At 37.9% G+C, this 19,010-nt stretch overlaps 2 protein-coding genes across 4 annotated transcripts in view; one reads left to right on the forward strand and one right to left on the reverse strand.

Annotated features, from left to right (window-relative positions):
* Positions 1 to 19,010, forward strand: part of RpL36A (ribosomal protein L36A) — a 116,729-nt gene that overhangs the window by 50,595 nt on the left and 47,124 nt on the right. The window lies entirely within an intron of this gene.
* Bsg (immunoglobulin domain-containing protein Bsg) overlaps positions 1 to 19,010 on the reverse strand; it is a 33,230-nt gene that overhangs the window by 9,061 nt on the left and 5,159 nt on the right. For all 3 annotated transcript variants that reach the window (XM_032438509.2, XM_032438508.2, XM_032438510.2), the window contains exons 3-8: positions 6,412 to 6,645; positions 5,398 to 6,336; positions 2,738 to 2,861; positions 1,172 to 1,332; positions 1,006 to 1,113; positions 70 to 267 (exon numbers count right to left, since the gene is read on the reverse strand). In XM_032438509.2, the coding sequence (XP_032294400.1) occupies positions 70 to 267; positions 1,006 to 1,113; positions 1,172 to 1,332; positions 2,738 to 2,861; positions 5,398 to 6,336; positions 6,412 to 6,645 (1,764 nt within the window). The remainder of the gene's footprint in view (positions 1 to 69; positions 268 to 1,005; positions 1,114 to 1,171; positions 1,333 to 2,737; positions 2,862 to 5,397; positions 6,337 to 6,411; positions 6,646 to 19,010) is intronic.

Consider the following 19,010-nt stretch of genomic DNA (forward strand, 5'->3'; position numbering starts at 1 on the left):
ATATCGATCAACATATATATGTGTCTAATTAGTTGATTGTTCTTTCAGCCGGCTGGCGAACAGACTCACCCTTAACACGAACGGTCGTAAAATCGGTGGCAACGGTGCTATTACCATAATCATTGGCCTCGTTGCGTCCGTGGCACTTGAACTCGCCTCTGTCGTCCAGGGTCACGTTCTCGATCATTAAAATTGCGTTCTCAATTTTATTATCATCCGATTTTAGTATATAACGATCTGTGCTGTTTGTTATATTTGTGTAATTGCCTGCAAATAAGATAAGTAAGAAATCAAAGGTTATTATCAACATTTGCTTTGGTTCATTTCATTTGCCTGGATTTGCACAAACATTTCTTAATGCATTTCAATTGAATTTCGAATGTCCTTTTAATATCTTCAAGGTTCTCTTGCTTCTTCTTTCCTTAACGCAGCATGCTGCTCTGCAATTCCCAATTAGTTTAAGCTTTGACAAAAGCTGCTTAGCTTTTGTCTATCCCTTTTTTATAGTCTTGCAAAGCGTATCATAATTGTATTCAGCATAGAAGGAAACATCTCCGAAACCATAAAGCATATATAAATATAATCTGAGTCAGCATCAGCGGACGAGTTGTTATAGCCATGTCGGACTAATTTTGCACTTTAAAAGCTTTTGTCTCGAAACTTTGCATAGGTTCTTCTTTTTCTTGCACGCAGCTAGAACTGGCCGGCTCGGACCACTATAGCATATAGCTGCCATATTTTGTATGGAAAAGTTTTTTGTTTGTTAGCATATTTCGTCCAAGCTCTCATAATAAATATCTTGACTATGCATCCTACATTAATGCAAAATCCTATCTAGATCGGAGCACTATATCTGATAGGAACAATCGGTCGAGTATAAGTTGCTGGATTGAGCCAAAATATCTTGAACAAACTTGACATTTATAAATCTCACCAAAATAAATCTACTAAAAATTAATTTGAATACGTTTTGTCGTTTCGTTTCCCATATGGCACAGCACTCACCAAAGCTCCATGACAATCGGGGATTGCTACCGACAACTGTGCAGGGGATCATCATTTTCTCACCCTCGACAACACCAGTATTTGAAGGCACTCGTACGACCACGCGAGCTAATTGTTGATAATTAATTAATAATAATCATTATAATCAATATTTGATGCGACTTACCGATCACGTGAATATCTCTGGACACGCCCTTGAACTCACAAGTATAGAGGCCGTCGTCGTGAGGTTCCGCTCTGTCAATTATGAACTTTCTTTCGGGATGGATCAGTTTGAAGCGACCTCTCAGACTTAGCACGTCCGTCACGTTGACGCCATCCTTTTTCCTGTCGATAACACAAAGAGAATGAATTTAAGACACAATGTTTTATTTATGAAACAATCGATAGTACGTGTGCACAAATATCGATAGTTTTCTGTGCGTAAATAGTTGCTGGAACACAAATATCCATAATTTGCTAAACAAGTTTTGGCTTTCGAAAAAAGTCCTTAAGAGTTATCGATAATGGGTTCATATGTTTATCGATTAAAGCCTCCCAACGGCTATCCGACAGAAACTATCGATAACTGCTCTCACAAAGTTTTGGCTTTCGATATAAGGTTTTGAAGGACCACATGTCTATCTATTATATTCTAATCGAGCTCAGTTAAAGCCTCCTACTGCTATCTGGCATAAACTGTCGATAACAGCTCTAACTATCGTTCAAATTATTGCTTTTAATCGGCTTTAAAAGCTTAAGTAATCGAACTATTTGTTTTATCTTTTCTGGGAATGGGAATAAGAGCTTTGTAAGCTTAGGAGTAGGAATACTGCTCTTGTTAGAAAAAGAAGGACCTCTTCTCTCGTTAGCCAAATTCCAAATTCCTTTTGTTTTCGTCAAGAACTTTTGGTGCCAATTATTCAGGACTAATTCAACATGAGGCACGCACGCAAAGCGTCGGCCCTGGCCCAGGCCCGTGTCCGGGCCCGAGACCAAGCGACCGACACAAAGTGTCATTACCATTACGAGGCTGCTTCACACTCGCACACACACACTCGCACACACACCCGCACACACACTCGCACAAACTAGAGTCGGAAAAGGCCCTCTTCCGGCAGGCGGGCAAGTCTTTCGGGCAATTTTTAATACAAGCCCGCAGTAAGCCGTAACCCATGCCCCCCAAACTATGCTATGCTCTGCTCTCCAGGTTACGTCAGTCAAGTGTTCGGTTAGGGGGCGGGGCACGTGGTGGGCTTGCGGTCGGCAACATAATTAAGCAAAAGTGCTTAGCTGTGCCATATTAAAATGATTGCTCTTATAACTGCCAACTAGTATGCTGAGCCAGGGGAGCTGCCTGCCAGCCTGCCTGCCTGTCAGTTCCTGTTGGCCAGTGTTGCGCAACACTGCAAGAAAATCACTACAGTTTTCAGTGTTTCTAAAGGCTTCAAATTGCAACTAGTTGTGGGATTTAATTCAATTTTCCCATTAAAGTTAACAAATTCATTTTTTTCTGCAGAAATTGACAACAAAATAAGACCCAACTGTCTACAGCATAAGTTTTTATGGGCCAGTGTTGTGCAACAACAAATTCTTATCAATTTTCAGTGCTTGTAAAGGCTTCAAATTGCAGCTAGTTGTGGGATTTAATTCAATTTGCCTATTTGTTAAAACAAAATAATCCCAAATTTAATACAGTACACCCTTTTTTTCAGGAGTTTGGGTTATTTAATTTGGATTTAGTTGGACTTACCATATGAGTGGATCATCGGACTCCACATTTTTCACATTGCAGCTGAGCACAAGCGGCGTTCGGATATCGTAAAATCTCATTTGACGCTCCACATGGTCATAATTTGGCACCAAGGAATCTGGCCCTAAATTTGATAAGGATGACAGGAGCGAGAGACAGCGAGACGGGGGGGAGAGAGAGAAAATAAACAAGAGAACACATGAAAATTAGTGCAAATATTTAACAAGAAAAATATATATACATATATACGAATCGTATGTCATATAAAAGAGTAGAAGAAGGCAACAACGTTTACATAAATAAATGCTTAAACAAATTTATGTCTAAATAGTTATGCATATAAAAAAAAAAAACGAAGAGAGACTAATAAATAAATATATGGTCTGAAGAGTATGGCATAAATATTACGAGTTTTTGGTTGATAAATTCAAGAGGCGAGCGCTTAACATATTTATATGAGAGGTACGGCTAGGGCTAGGGCTGGGGAAAGGGAATTCTTGTGGGCGGGGCTAGCGCAGGTTTACTTTATTCGTATTTGGTTTTTGGGTTCCGAGAGCAAGAAATGAGCTGAGATGTCGTTTCGATTTTGTCATTTGGTCACTTTCTAGTTAACAATTAAATCAAATTGAAAACTAAACAACTGCAACTGCAAAAGAAAACTATAACACACAATTTCTAGTTGTACCAAAAATAAAATAAATAAATATAGCTCTATAAATGGCAAAAAACACAATAGTTTTTTTGATATTGATTTGTTTTTGTGTGCCCCACATATAAATCACCCAAATAGTAAAATCAACTAAAAACAATTGAAATAAATAAAAACAGCATACAATAATTTGTTTATTGGTGAATTTCGAATTTTATTACGCCTAACAATACATATGTAGTTAGATATTTTTAAAATGATTTTTTATTTTTATTTTTTTTTATGTATATATATTTCTTTAAACTTGGACTGAAATCAAATAAATTTGATTTACGCGACGTTTATGTAATTTATGTAAATGTATTTAATTCGTTTTCACGGTAATTACAATAATTAATTGAATTATTTTTAAAATTAGCTGTAAATGGAGCAATAATCGTTGTTTTGGTATTTAAATACTAAATGTTGTCTATCGAAATGCGCAAAGCAAGGCAAAGGCAAAGGCAAAGCAAAAGCAACAGCCAAAAATATCGATAACCGATAAGCGATAAGTAACACACATGTATTCGATTTGCCATTATCGGCAAAACAAGAGAGAAACGAAAATAAAATAATAATAAAACAAAAGGCAATAAACATAAGGTCACGTTTACACAGCCATTGGGGCCAAAACAACACGGCTTATCACAAGCGGCTGAGAGCCAATTCTGAATTACACATGAATTTAATATGCGGCAACAAAATGGCTGCCAATCAATCAAATTGAAGATATGCAGGCCGATAGAGTGAGAGAGAGAGAGTGGAAAAGAGAGCGAGAGCGAATAGAGCGCTGTGCACCTGCCAACGGTGTGATTCAAAATCAGAGGTAAACAACTTAAATATATAAATTGAGTAAAATATATATATAAATAGCAACAATGACAACAACAATAGCGACACACAAAAATCAAATCCAATATTGTTACACACAAATAAATCAAAACAAATATATGTCAAGCAACAACTATTAAAAGCTCAACTTAAAGTTTGCCTGTATTTATCATGTATGTGTCTGTGTGTGAGTGTGTGTGAGAGAGGGAACAAGGTTAAGTAACGGCGAATTGTCAAAGCCTAAGAGAGAGAGAGAGAGAGAGAGAGAGAGAGAGAGAGCTATCGAGCGATTAACGATTAACAACACCAAAATAGACTGACTGATGTGGGAGTTTGAACAATGTGAGACGTGCTGATAACGTTAGAGGAGAGCGAGAGAGCGAGAGCGGAACGAGAGCATGGCAAGCGAGTACGGGCAAAAGAGCGAGGCTTAGACAAAAAAAAAATAAACTGGACGAAAATGAGTTTTAATGCGAGCGCAATGTGTGAAGTTTTTGTTGTTGTTGTTGTAGAGGCAAACAAGAGAACAACAACAACAGCAACAAGGCGAATGACTGTTTATTGGAGTTTGTATGTTTGTGTAGTTAGTATTGTGATTACTCGCTCAGTTCACTTAAGCGGTTCAGTGAACCAACAAATCGTTCACTTGAGTTTCAATTATCGTTCAGTACTAGTTCTAGTTCAATTTACGCAAGCAGCTCAGTGGTTCACAAAGTAGTTCACCTTGGCTACACTATGCAACAAAAATGAGCAATTTTCGTGTTGTTTATTTGTAATCGAATAAATTGCTAACCAATTCCAATGTTCATAAGCTACTGAGGCTGTTGATAGATGCTCAAATGAACTACTGCACAAAATTGTTACTCAAATATATTTCATAAATTTTATTTTGTTTGCAAGTGTACCAAATGTTGGTCACCTTCTTAAACCGCACAATTGAATGAAATGTGAGTGAGTTTTTGAGCGAACTTTGACTTGTTTGATTTAGAGTATGTGTTTTTGAGTAACTATATTTTTTCCGACTGAGCTGGGAGCTGCATTATGTGACTTTGAGTGGAATATGAGAATGTTTTTATGAATGTGATTTTGAGTGAATGTGTTTTGATGTGTGAGTGTGTGTGTGTGTGTGTGTGTGGCTCACCCTTTTTAATAGGCATGAACGTCTTGGGCTGCTGCTGCATTAACCCGAAGTTGTTGTTGTTGTTGTAGCTGGTGGTCAGCGCGGTGGGCGCTGCTGTAACGGTACCGGCACCACCCAACGCTGGCGGTATAAATTGCGGTGCATACGTCTGATATTTTTCATTTTGATGATGCTGCTGCTGCGCAGTCGGCTGATGTGGCTGCGGTGGCAGCGGCAGTTGATAAGCGTTAAGTGCATGCTGATGCGCATGATGATGCGCTGTGCTGCTGCCGCTGCTGCTGCTGCTGACTGTGGCAGAGGCAGCGCCGGCGGCGTTGGCGTTGGCTGTGGCAGTGTCCATTGACGGATGGCGATAATGCGGCAGCGTCTGATTGTATAGCTGTATGGTGGGCGGCTCGGGTGGCGCCACCGTATGCTCCAGCAGGGTGAGACGAGGCGGCGGAAAATCAGGCGGCGTGGCCGAATAAATGCGATGAATGGAGCCCATGCCGATGCCCTGGCCCGTGCTCGTTGCATGCCACGGCAGCGTGGTCAGATCGTTGTATTTACGCGTCGGCAACGGCGGCTCATAGCCAAAGCCAAAATGGCTGCCATAGCCGAGACTGGCATTGCCCAGCTGCTGCTGCTGCTGCTGCTGCTGATTGTTGTGCTGCTTATGCGTGGGCAGCGCTGCCGATGGCAGCTGCGGCATCTGCTGCTGTTCCTGCCACGTGCGCGTAAAGATCTCGTCCGGCGAGCTGGGCGTCAGCTCGTCTATGGTCCGATAGCCGCTCTCCGTGGGCGACTCCTGCTGCTGCTGCTTGCTGCGCACGTGCAGCATATGATAGCCGCTGTTGTGGCGATAGTTGTTGTTGTTGTTGTTGTTGCACTGATAACGGCCCTCGTGCACCTTGAGGGCGTGCCGCACCTTTAGATGTGCCTCGATTTTGTGCTTCTCGCCTGAAGAGTTGTTCTTCAATTGCCTGCCTCTTCTTCTTCACCATCATCATCATCATCTTGCTCATATATACTCACCCTCAATGGCGCTCTCCGAGAGCGTGTACGAGTGCTCGTCATGGCCGTGCCGCAAATTGTGCCGTGTTATCGACTCGCCGTTCTTCAGCCAGTGTATCTTCTCGGTTATCGGTATGACACAGGTTATCGAAAATGGCTCGCCGATATTCACGTTCGCATCGCCATAGTAAACAATCGGCGTTGTGGCGAGTGCAAACTCTGCCGACTCGTCGCTGTCATTCGCAATGACACTCGCTGCATTTTGTTTTCGGGTCACAAATTTGCATATATACATATATATATATGCATATATGCATATATATATATAGAACACACACAGAGCAAAAAGGTTACAACAAATCGATATATCGATAAATCAAATAGCGACAAAGAAGTGGGGATTGGGGTGAGGCGAGTTGGGGCAGCACAACACAGTGTAGAAGGCGATCGCAATTGAAAACCATAATCGAAAATCAAGAAAACATTAACAATTAACAATACCAAAAAAGAAATAAACGATTATGTGTTCTGTTTTGCCATAATTAATTAGTCTTTTACAATCCATAAAATATGCTAACGATCCGTTTGTGTGTGTTTTTTTATCGGTTACTTTTGTTTGCTTTTTTTCTTTCGTTTTTTTTTTTTATGTGATTCCAGTATTCGGATTATTTGATTTCAGCGCCAAGTTGCAAAAATATTTATGTATGCATCAATTTGTCTATTCTAAATGTGTCGTAAATCTTAAAAAACCAAATTATAAGAAACCGATTACCAAACTGAAGCAACCAAATCGAAATTATAAATAAATGGTGTGTGAATGATGCGATAATTAACCTAAAAATGTTATTTTTCTTGTTTATATTGTAGAATGTTTAGTTGGATTTCGTACTTAAAGTTAAGGCATATATTTAACAATTAAAAGTTATCTAGAGAGTTATCGATACATATCGGGGTATCGATAAACATTAGTTGTATTTCAGTTTAATTCGATTAAAAGTTATCGATGCAGTCGACTTAGGTTATCGATAAATATATGTTAATATATATATATATATATATTTAGAGAGTATATGCTGCATAGTCATCGACTTTTTACTCTCTTTTCAATGTGCTTCGCACTCATCTCGTGTCCAAACCCTCTCGAGCTGAACACGTGATTCTGATATTGTTTCATTAGACAACACTGGACGGTGGCAATTAACTTCTGACGCAAACCGTTTAAATTCATCATCGAATTGATTAAAATCAACTCGTCATTCTATATAGCGCACAATTGTCTGCACATACATACACACATGCATGCATACATATCGTATGTGGTCATATCTACATAACGGACATTGGGGGTGACGTCAAAGCTGACCAGTTTGAACTGCAAATTCCTAAGCCTTGCTAACACACACTCACACACTCACTCGCTGAATAACTGTATATGCACAGTTACTTGGCCATGTGCCGCTTTTTTTTTTTTGAAGAGCAACCGAATGTACATATGTATTTTATCAGCCAAATGGCTTATCGCAGTTACGAGTAACAAGTACTTTTGTTGGCAACACAAATAAGGAAAGGCTAATGTGATAATAAATTTGTAGGCTTGTTGATTGTTGCCCATGCGAAATGATAAAGCCGCAATCTTATCAGTTGTTTTAACGAGCCAACGGACATAGTCTTTATGTGCCTGCATGTCAACACAAAACTGGGTGATTAGACATGTGCACACACACACACACACACACACGCACACACACGCACACATACATATACGTATATGTACATATGAGCAGAGATGTGATTATTTGCCTTCCCTTTTCAACTGACACTTTTTATAGCAAATTAAGCGCAAAAAGCTTGCAGACAGCACAATTTCATTTACAAGCAACAAGAAGTCGCCCCGTCTCCCTCGCACCACGCTACTGTAAGCATATTCGTCTGTTGCTGTCACTCTGGACGGCACTCAAACACACACGCACACAAATTACATTAACATAAAGCATATTGTGCAGCGCAGAAGAGAATGGGACGCCGAAAAGTATTATAAATTTATACAACACCAAAAAAAAACACACCTTAACGGCTCACGCTTACCACACACACACACACACACACACACATATATATATTCTCACTCTCTGCCTCTCAGTCTCCGGCTGTTGGACTCTCTTTTTGTCTAGTTATACACTTGCAAGCCCCAAACGTTTAACCGCTGCGGCTGATTGTTCTTCTTCTTCTTCTTGCTGTTGTTGTTGTTGTCGGTGACACGAAATTTATAGTTTATTGCTTGTTCATGTAGCATAGTTTTTGTCGCATTCCTTGTGCCAAATAGAAGAGGAAGAGCATGCAAAAGCGAGCGCCAACTAAAACTTTATTTAATCAAATTTATGGCTGCCAGCACACATACATACATACACACATGCATGCATACATACATATGCATGTCTTACTCGCACTGCCGCGCAATCGTGACATATTGTTATTGGCATTTGTTCGCCTGTGTGTGTTCGTGTGTGTGTGTGTGTGTGTGTGTGTGTGTGTGTGTGTGTGCTAACGCTCATTACATTTTCATTTGAAATTTTCGTTTTGGTTTTATTATTTTTTAATGAACGCATTGAGCTTTGGTGCAACAAATGGCCCCCTTTGTTATTGTTGCAGTTGAACATGTTCTAGCCAAAGGCAATTAAAATATTTACACAGAGAATTTGCGAAAAATATATAAAAAAAATCATAAATGCCGCTACAACGAACACAAAGTGCGCTCATACAGAGAATTTTCAACAAGCAATAAGAAAGAAAAAAAAAACACAGCAAAATTAATTAACACGAAACAAAATTGATTGCGCCTATATTATGTAATTGTCTGTGTGTACGAGTGTGTGTGTGTGTGTGTGTGTGTGTGTGTGTGCTTTTATTTTTAGCAGGCGTTGTGCACGTGAAAGCACACAGTTTGAGAGCCATGTTGTAAATGATTTTTAATGACACTGGTGAGCGCAATTTGGTGTTGAAGGTTAATCAAAATAGGAAAAATAAAATACATTTTATAAAAATAACTAAAATAAACACAGTGATTAATGTGATACAAAGCGCCAAGTGCATACAGCACAGCATGCTTATGGGCCTTCGCTGAAAAACGGCAAAAACGATAAACTTGATACTCTGTGCACTGCTTGTGTTATCGATACTTTTTGTGCGAACAGTTCATATCGATTAAATCAGTCAAAAGGATATTTTTGGTTATAGAGTTGCCGAGTCAAAAAACGTATAAAGCCTCGATACTGCACACAACTAATATACTCCTTTGTCCGTTTGCGAACAGAGCATAAAATCAATTATTTCAAATATTTGATTTCTTTGTACTTCGCTTAATACTTTTCGTGTCTGTGAGTATCATGTCTGTGCAGGCACACACACACACACACACACATCGATCGAATTGATCGGTCAGTGAACGCACAACGTGAAATTCATTAAGTGAATTGCACGAAACGCGCCATTTAAATGCAAAACAAATCAATTCAATGAACAAAAAAATAATCTTAATAAAAGAATCAACAACTGCAACAACAACAACAACAACAACAGTTGCTGCAAAACAAATACGCATAAAGCGCAAATGCAAACAGAGCGAACGAGAGGGCAGACCAGCGACAGCACGCACGTTAAACAAGAAGGGGGCGCTCTGTTGCTGCGCTCTGCACTTGACAGAGTGCTGTTAACGAGATGGGTGGGGAGGGCAGGGGGGGCACAGCCCTTGTAGAGAATATGAGCAAAACTAAGTGCCAACTAGCCATTACGGTTATCATGCTTATCATAAACAGACAGACAGACAGACAAATTTATAAACAGTTACATAGTATATATAAATATTTAAATACGCAACCGAGTTACTCGCTAAAACAAACAAAAGCGTTTTTAAAACGGGCTGTGGCATAAAAGAATAATATCAGCATTAGCAGCTACGTCGACAGCGACGGCGACTTCGACTGCGACGGCGACTGCGGCGCTGCGACGTCGAGTCATGTGTCAGGGCAGAGCATGTGTGGCTGTGTGCCTTGTGCGTGTACACATGCGTGTGTGTGTGTGTGTGTGTGTGCGACATGCTGCTGGCTGCTGTAAATTGAAATAAAAAATTGTTTGTCTATTTTAAAATTAGCATTAGCAACCAAAATGAAAATGACTAGGCGTCTGAGCGTCCGTGTTCTATACACTCACTACCTCTCTGCATCCCCCCGCTCCCCCTCTCCGACTATCTCTCACACTCTCACGTGTGTGTGTGTGTTTGTGTATAAAAGTTTTGCAGTTTTTGCCCACAGCAACAACAACCAGTGCTGCCAAGTTGACTAGTTTTCCGCCTAATCTGGCTTTAATCTAGCTTATGGCGGAACATTTGGAATTGGAAGCTTTTCAAAAGTTCCAAAATTGCAGACGCTATTTATTATATTTAAATTCGAGTTATGGCTTCTCAAAATTAAGCATATAACTAAATGAATAACATTGCTTTTTTTTTTTTAAACGTAATCAAGCTAAATTAGCTTCTGAAAAATGGGCAGCACTGACAACAATATGCATTAAAATTGTAAACGTATTTGAGCGCAAGAACTTGAAAAATATATTTGATTTGTATTTTGTTGGCTTTTTTCTGGCAATACACATTAAAGATTTAAGCAAACAAACATTAACAAAACACTTGTTTAACGTTTTCAAGTATGTTGAAAGCCCAAAAAAACAAAAACAAAAATCAAATGATATATATGCTGATATTTAGTTTGTTGTTGTTGCTGTGAATTGCTACGTCAGTCTGCGGCGACTTGTGTGTGTACATAAGTATTCTGTTTGCCTTGCAGTTGTCTAATTAAACGAAATAAACATTAGCTAAATTTAATTTCCAGCTCTCTCAAGCGATTTAACTTGAACCAATACTCGATTACCGCACAACAGTTGAACAGCCACTGGAGCGTTTGACTGGCTCTGTTGTTGATCGCAGCGCGCACAGTTTGAGCAGCCGCGGACCGCAAACGTCAGCTGGCTAGGCTGGCGCATTGCTGATACAATAAATAATGCAGAGAAAACATGTCAGACAGTTTTGAATATTTCATACGGCCTTCTTCTTCTTTTTTTTTTCGTTTTTTCTGTTTTCTGCCCGTGCCAGACATTTATGTCAATTATTATTGGCTTGGCACAATTGAAACCAACGCAAATTGATTCGAAGAAAACTAAATGGACACTAATACACACATACACACACACATATATATATATATATATATATATATATTTACATGCAGACATCGGTACTCATTTATTACACCCTCTTTTTTGCTTTATGCGCCATTTTATTTATGTATTTATTGAACAGCTTGTAAAACTACACACACACGCAAGCACACACACACACTCACACACACAGGCATATGCACTCACACGAAATACATTTACTGTTGAACTTTGAAGCCCGACCAATTATAAATTGTCAAAGCCAATGAAGCGATAAAGCTTTGAGCACTCTCTCCCTCTCTCTTCCTCTCGCTCTCTCTCTCTCTCTCTATCCACAAACAATTTATCAAGGGGCAGAGTGCAAATGAAATTGTAAAAGAAAACAACAAAAGACGACAAACATTGATCGCACAGGCTGGCAACTCTGTCACTCGGCAGCCGCAACGTCACAATGGAAAAATTTTCAGACAACCTCTGCAAAGTGAAAATATTTGAGCAAAAATCCGATTCTGACAAAAGCAAAAATGAAAGGCAAAAAAAAAATGCCCGCCTCACAGGACGGCTGATTGATGCAACAATAGGGAGCAGAGCGGGGCAATGCGGGGCGGGGCCAGCAGCTAGTGACGTTTGTGACGACTTTTTGCTTTGTTTTTGTTGTTTGTACTTGGCGGCGGCGGTGGCCAGTGCTGAAAAGCGGAGCATACAACAACAACAAAAGCAAAAACAAAAAAAGCGCCGCCAGACAGTCAGACGAACATATAATACATATTAATACGCGCACACACACACACACTCGCTCACTAACAGAACAGACACATGTATGTGTATAGTCGGGCTGTCTGCATGCACAGTGGGCCACACGCAATTTTCTTCAAGTGCAAAGAAAACTTGACATTTCGAACAACAAAAACAACAAAAATGCATGCACAAATGCTTTCACAGTTCGTTTTGTTGACACATATAGATATATAATTATATATATATATACATATAAATATATATATGTATATAGACGAACAGACAGCCCGCATACACACGTGTATATAAACATTTATTGTTCTCACGCAAAAATTTATTTATATTTATTTTTAAAATTATATATGAAATGTATATAGTAAATATACAATACAAGCTGAACAAAAGCAGACGCATATGCATATACACACATGTGTATGCGTCTGTATCTATGTATGCATGTATGCATGTATGTATGTATATTTATCTGGTGTAGTATAAGTGCTTGTGTCTGCCTCTAAATAGGCGATGTGTGAACTTTTAGCTTTTGTCAGGTGCCTGCTAATGAAAGCGGGGGCGCTAAGAGCCTGAATGGGCTGGGGAAACTCTGGGCCAGGGCCACCACATGCCATAGATAAGAGTATAAATACAAAAACGTTTCTCTACCCACTCTCTCTTTATCGCCCACTCTCCCCCCTCTTTCGCTCTCTGTTGCCCATTTGGCTTCTACTAGCAACAATTTCGTGTTGTAAATTAGCATGAAACGCAGCAGAGCCATGCGAAAGGTGCAATTCACTGATATACCAATACATCCCCATACGTACAGTGAGCACTCGCTTAAGCGTACAACATAAAGTCAGATTAGTGTAAAGATGTGTGCATGTCTTTAACAAGGGCAAACTTTATGGACTTTATACTTTTTCAAATACGGTTTTAGCTTAAGCTTCATTATGGAGAGTACAATATGGAGAATACAAAATGGAGAGTTCAGTATGGAGAGTACAATATGGAGATTACAAAATGGAGAGTACAATATGGAAGGTACAAAATGGAGAGTACAATATGGAAGATACAATATGGAGAGTACAATATGGAGAGTACAAAATGGAGAGTACAATATGGAAGATACAATATGGAGAGTACAATATGGAGAGTACAGTATGGAAGGTACAATATGGAGAGTACATCATGGAGAGTAAAATATGGAAGGTACAAAATGGAGAGTACAGTATGGAAGGTACAATATGGAGAGTACAGTATGGAGAGTACAACATGGAAATTACAATATGGAGACATTTCGTACGCTTTCAGTCAAAAAAGCTTCCATCCAAAGTAGGGCACATGGATATAAATAATAATTGCCTAATGAGAAGAGATATGCCAAAGAGGCTGTTCGTTTTATAAAAGACGCACTGTACTACATTTAACTGCAACGTGTATGAGTGTATGTGTGTGTGTGTGTGTGTGTGCATTGCACTGTTTAAGCAGTCATTATCTGGCACGAGCGGAAACACAGAGGCAACCTCTATAGCAAAATGTGCCAACCATTCCGAGTTGCAAGCAATGCAGAAAAGCATTCAGAGCACAATATGGCCACGCCCGCGCAAAAAGTGGGCGGCCTTTCTTTCTTTGTGACGCAGCAACAACAACGAGAAGAAGATGAGGCAAAAAAAATAAAACAACAACAACAATGAATGACGACGTCGACGACATTGAAAGGGAAATTACATTTCATGTTTATTGTCTTTATAAAAATAATATTTTCACAGCACGCCGACAAAATCCACCGCAAGTTTCTCAATAAGCAAAAGTACATACATCTATCATATACATATATATGCATATAATTAGATTTAACTCGGGCATTAAGCTATAAATTAAAAATGAAATCGAGTTAAAATTCTTTAATCAACTTTATCTTAAATCGTTAATCATAGAACAACAAGATTGTTACGAAATCCAAAGTTTGTGTCGCTTTTGAAAACTTGAAAACAATCTTCAAAAGTATTTCAAGCAAAATAGAATTCACATTGAGTAACAATTAATTTGTACCACTGTGCAAAAGATATATATCCCTTAGAGTTTATATTGTAAAGGATCTAAAATTCACATCAGTCTCACATTGTTTGAGGCACAAAAATCAACTTCTTAGCTTTCCTTTTAATGCATTGGCTCTATATTCAAATGCCTGAATATCTATCAAAATTTCACCCAATTATCAAACAGCTTGCACCACTGTGCGCTCTCATATTCTTCAACCATCGACGAGCAAGCGCTGGTAACTTGGGCGAGCCGAAATTTAAATATTTGACATTTATTAATGTAATGAAAATGCCATTAAATAAACATGGCAAGCCAAACAGGTAAGCTCACATACCCCCCACCCCCTCACACACTCCCTGCTGTTGATGTTCAATTGTGGAGTTCAAAAACCTGCGCTGTGTATGTGTGTGTGTGTGTAAAAAGAACTCGTCAAATGAAAATGTGCGAAACGTTGGCAGGCGAAAAAAAGGAGGAAAGAAAAAAAAATATACCCTCACGGAAAGCCAACATAAACACCTGGACAACACGTGGTTTCGCCTTTTTTTTGCCTACGCAATGTTCGCTTTGAAGTAACCAGAAATAACAGAAAGTAGAAAAAAGAGTTATTTGCCAATTGACGAAGCTCAAATACCCTTACATACAGCTACAAATGCAGTTTTGTTCGTTAAAGGAGAACTTTTGAAATTGAAAATTTAACTTCAATATGAGAGACTTGAGATTGAGATATAGATATAGATATAGATATGGATACAGATACAGATACAAATATACATATAGATATAGATATAGATACAGATACAAATATACATATAGATATAGATACAGATAGATATAGATATAGATACAGATACAAATATACATATAGATAAAGATACAGATAGATATAGATATAAATTTAGATATAGATATAGATACAGATATCTTAAAAAACAAAGAAGTTTTTAATAAAAAAAGAAAAACATTTTTTCGATATTTCGTATTATGGAAACTTTGGTCAATCTATCTAAAATATAAGTTCTTTGGCAGTTCCATGATAAAGTGCTCCAATCTGATCACTTATTAAATAGATACTGTTTGCTGGCAGATGCGAATATATCTGGAATATATGTTCCATCTCCTTCTGTGCGTTACACATTTGATCAGAAAACCAAAATGCCCCGGTTTAGGGTATAATAGAACAACAGAACTGAAGCAACCGCAACTACAATAAAAATGAAAAGAATACTTTATAATGCTGACCAGGCAGGAAGAGAGGGGCGGCCAACAACTCGATGTTCGTGATTCATTTAGTACCCCGGGGCATACGAGTTTTTACTCACACACACACATGTAGGTGTGTGTGTGTGTGTGTGTGTGTGTGTGTGTGTGTGTAGCGTGCAAAATGTACCGTTTGAAATATCAAAAGTTTTCCCAGCTTTCCATTATTTTACGTATGATTTCGTATATTTACGTAAACAATTTGAAAAAGCATTGAAAATATTGTACATAAAAGAAGAAAGAAACAAAAAAAAAAAACGATTAAACAGAGAAAAACCGAAAGAAACATGTGCAAAATGAATCCGATAATCACATAGATTAAATGAACACCTGAGTAAGCAATGCAACGCACTCTGAAATACACTTGATCGCAAATACTTTGCTGAATAATACAAAACACAATCGAAATATCTATCAACTAAAGTTGTTAACCGAACGAAAAGCTGTTGAAAAACATATCTAAACGGATTGTAAACTATTCTTTGTAAATATCAACATGGAAAATCTATATTGATTGATGTATATAGAAAGATTTGTCTCCTATGTTGATATTTACAGGAGATATACAGAAGATGTATAAAGTTAGATATATCTAGATAGATAGACAGATAGATAGATCTATAGATAGATAGCTATAGATAAATATATCTCCTGTGTTGATATTTACAGAAGATATAAATATAAAGATAGATAGATATACATAGGTAGATAAATAGATAGATAATATAGATAGATAAATAGATAGATAGATAGATTATATATCTCCTCCTTGCAAGAGATGTATAAATATAGATATATATAGATAGATAGATAGTTAGATAGATCTATAGATATGTTTAGATAGATAGATTTATCTCCTATGTTGATATTTATTGGAGATAAAGATAGAAAGATAGATAGACAGATAGACATAGATAGATAGATGGACATACATAGATAGATAGATAGATACAGATATATATATTTATAGATAGATAGATATGTTATTCACATTATATATCTTTTTCTTAATATATCTCCCAATCTAACTTAGAGAAATATCTAATCTTTTAAATAAATAAGTAACTATTTATCTATTTATTAGACGTTTTTATTTCCGTAACATTCAAAGATCGATAATTCCTATGTTTTGCTCAAATTAATTATAAATCAATATTAAATATTAATAAAACTATGTTATGGACAAACTTTCAGACCTTCTCATTTTTGAGCTCATCAGAAACCAAAAGTGAAGTTAATTTAAAGTCTGATCACAAAATCAAATGAAATAAAAAACAATCAACAACAAAAAGAGACTTGAATAAAACACACCTTGAATATGGATGGGCGAAGGGGCGGGAAGGGCGTGACACACATACATGAATAGAACAGGTGCACAGCTAGCCAAGGGGCCAATAGATAGATAAATAGATAGATGGTCTGGCTAAATGTTAAATGGATAGTTGTGTTATGCTTAGAATAATAAATAGTTGCGACGCGTGTGTGTATGTGTGTGTGTGTGTCGGGGGGATAAAGGCTATTATAGGAGAGAAAGAAGCTCCGATGGCCAAAACGGTGTGTAAACAATGCAGTATCGAGTATATATAGTATCGAGTATCGAGTATCGAGCAGGGCAGAGCAGACTCTACCGGATCGATGAGTTAATATAAACAAAAGTCCGCGGACAGCGCATGAAACCGGCTAAAAAGACGGGCCGCTTCTTACCTGGCCAGACCCTGTGGTAAAAATGGCCCAAAGCAAAAGCACGGAAAATATAGTCGATAGAAAAATCATCAGATTTAAACTGAAATACTAAAATGAACTTAATACATTTTGCTGTTGCTGTTGTTGTTGTTGCTGTTGTTGTTGGCTTTGGTATTTCTCTTTGCTGTTGCTTTTCTTTTTTGCAATTGTGTGGAAAATTGAAAATCAAATGAGCTCGCGGCGCATAGAAGAAGAAAATCATAGTGGGGAATGCGGACAGCAGGCACATAGGATGTTGGCAAAGGGGAAGAAGGTAAAGGGGCAGGGGTTATAGTCCGAGTCTCAGTACGAACCGAACCCAAGCACAAACAACAATATAAACTATAAAAAGCAACACAAAAATATCGAAGCACAAGTACACTTAACTAAAGGCCAAAAAGATAGACAAAGACAATGAGCGGGAGAGAGGGCGAGAGAGAGGGAGAGAGAGACAAAGAGAGAGTGACCGAGCGAGCGGGGCAAGACAAAGGGGGCGACGAGAAGATGGGCCTTACATTGTAAAAGAGAGAAAATAAAAAGCAAGCGAAACGAAAGAGTTCGCTCAATACATGTGTGTGCGAGTGTGTGTGTGTGTGTGTGTGCGAGTGTGTGTGTGTGTTATGCTATGTTCTATTATGTATCTATATGTATGTGTTTGTGTGTGTGTATGTTTGTGCTATGGCAAAAACCCAGCAGAACTTTTTGGGAAATATTATTTTTCAGAAAGAAAAAATAAATGGAAATTTTGTATGAAAATCTTGCGATTAGTGTACAAAATACTTAAACAATATGTTTCTAATTAGCGCTGATAATGTCTATAAAAAAAGAAAAGAAAAAAAAACACAACGAGAAAGTAAAATAATGCTCGGCGCACCGAAGATTTAATACCCTTGCTCGGCTGCTGATCATGGATAGGGAGCTGTCTCTCCTCTTATAATATTCGCTGCAGGGGTTTAAAAACAAGCAATGAAATTATTAAGACTATGAGTATTTTTAATGAAATAATGGTATGAAAATATAAAGAAAAAAAGGGAACATAGAAAAGGCTTTTCGACTGCAACTTTAACAAGACAAAAGGTTTATCTTTGGCAATGTTAAGATACTTTCAAAGTTTGATTGAGATATCTTGAAAGAGAGAAACATATTTCATACAAAAACATATTTTTTTAGGCCAATTCTTCCGTTGGAACCAGCTCAAGCTGATAAGATAAGATAATACACATGTTTAGAGCATGGCAAAACTTGTATATGACGCGTTTGATGAAGATTTCTTGAGCGATAAGAGAATATCTGAATGCGTTTCGAATCTGTGTTAAATTTGCGGACAAGTTTCTTATATAAGTGCCCAAATTTTTATCGATGAGTCCTATGCTAATGACATATTTTTTATTTTATTTTATTCTCCTTAGATTAAACTACATAAGTTAATTTTTGATGATGTCCTAAATAGGGGAAAAGGTTCTTCAAATAGGAGCTTTACTTAATTCAATGCCTCATATCAAAAACTAAGATTAAGGTCAATTTGTGACTTTAATTATTATTCTCGATTATATAAGATAACCTCGTTCTTGGAACTAATAAAACTTAATTCAATCCAATTTAGTAGTTTCACTTAGAACAGCTTCAAGAACTGCCCAATTATAAGTTAAACATTT

Source organism: Drosophila virilis, chromosome 4 (assembly GCF_030788295.1).
Source record: "Drosophila virilis strain 15010-1051.87 chromosome 4, Dvir_AGI_RSII-ME, whole genome shotgun sequence".
NCBI lineage: Eukaryota > Metazoa > Arthropoda > Insecta > Diptera > Drosophilidae > Drosophila > Drosophila virilis.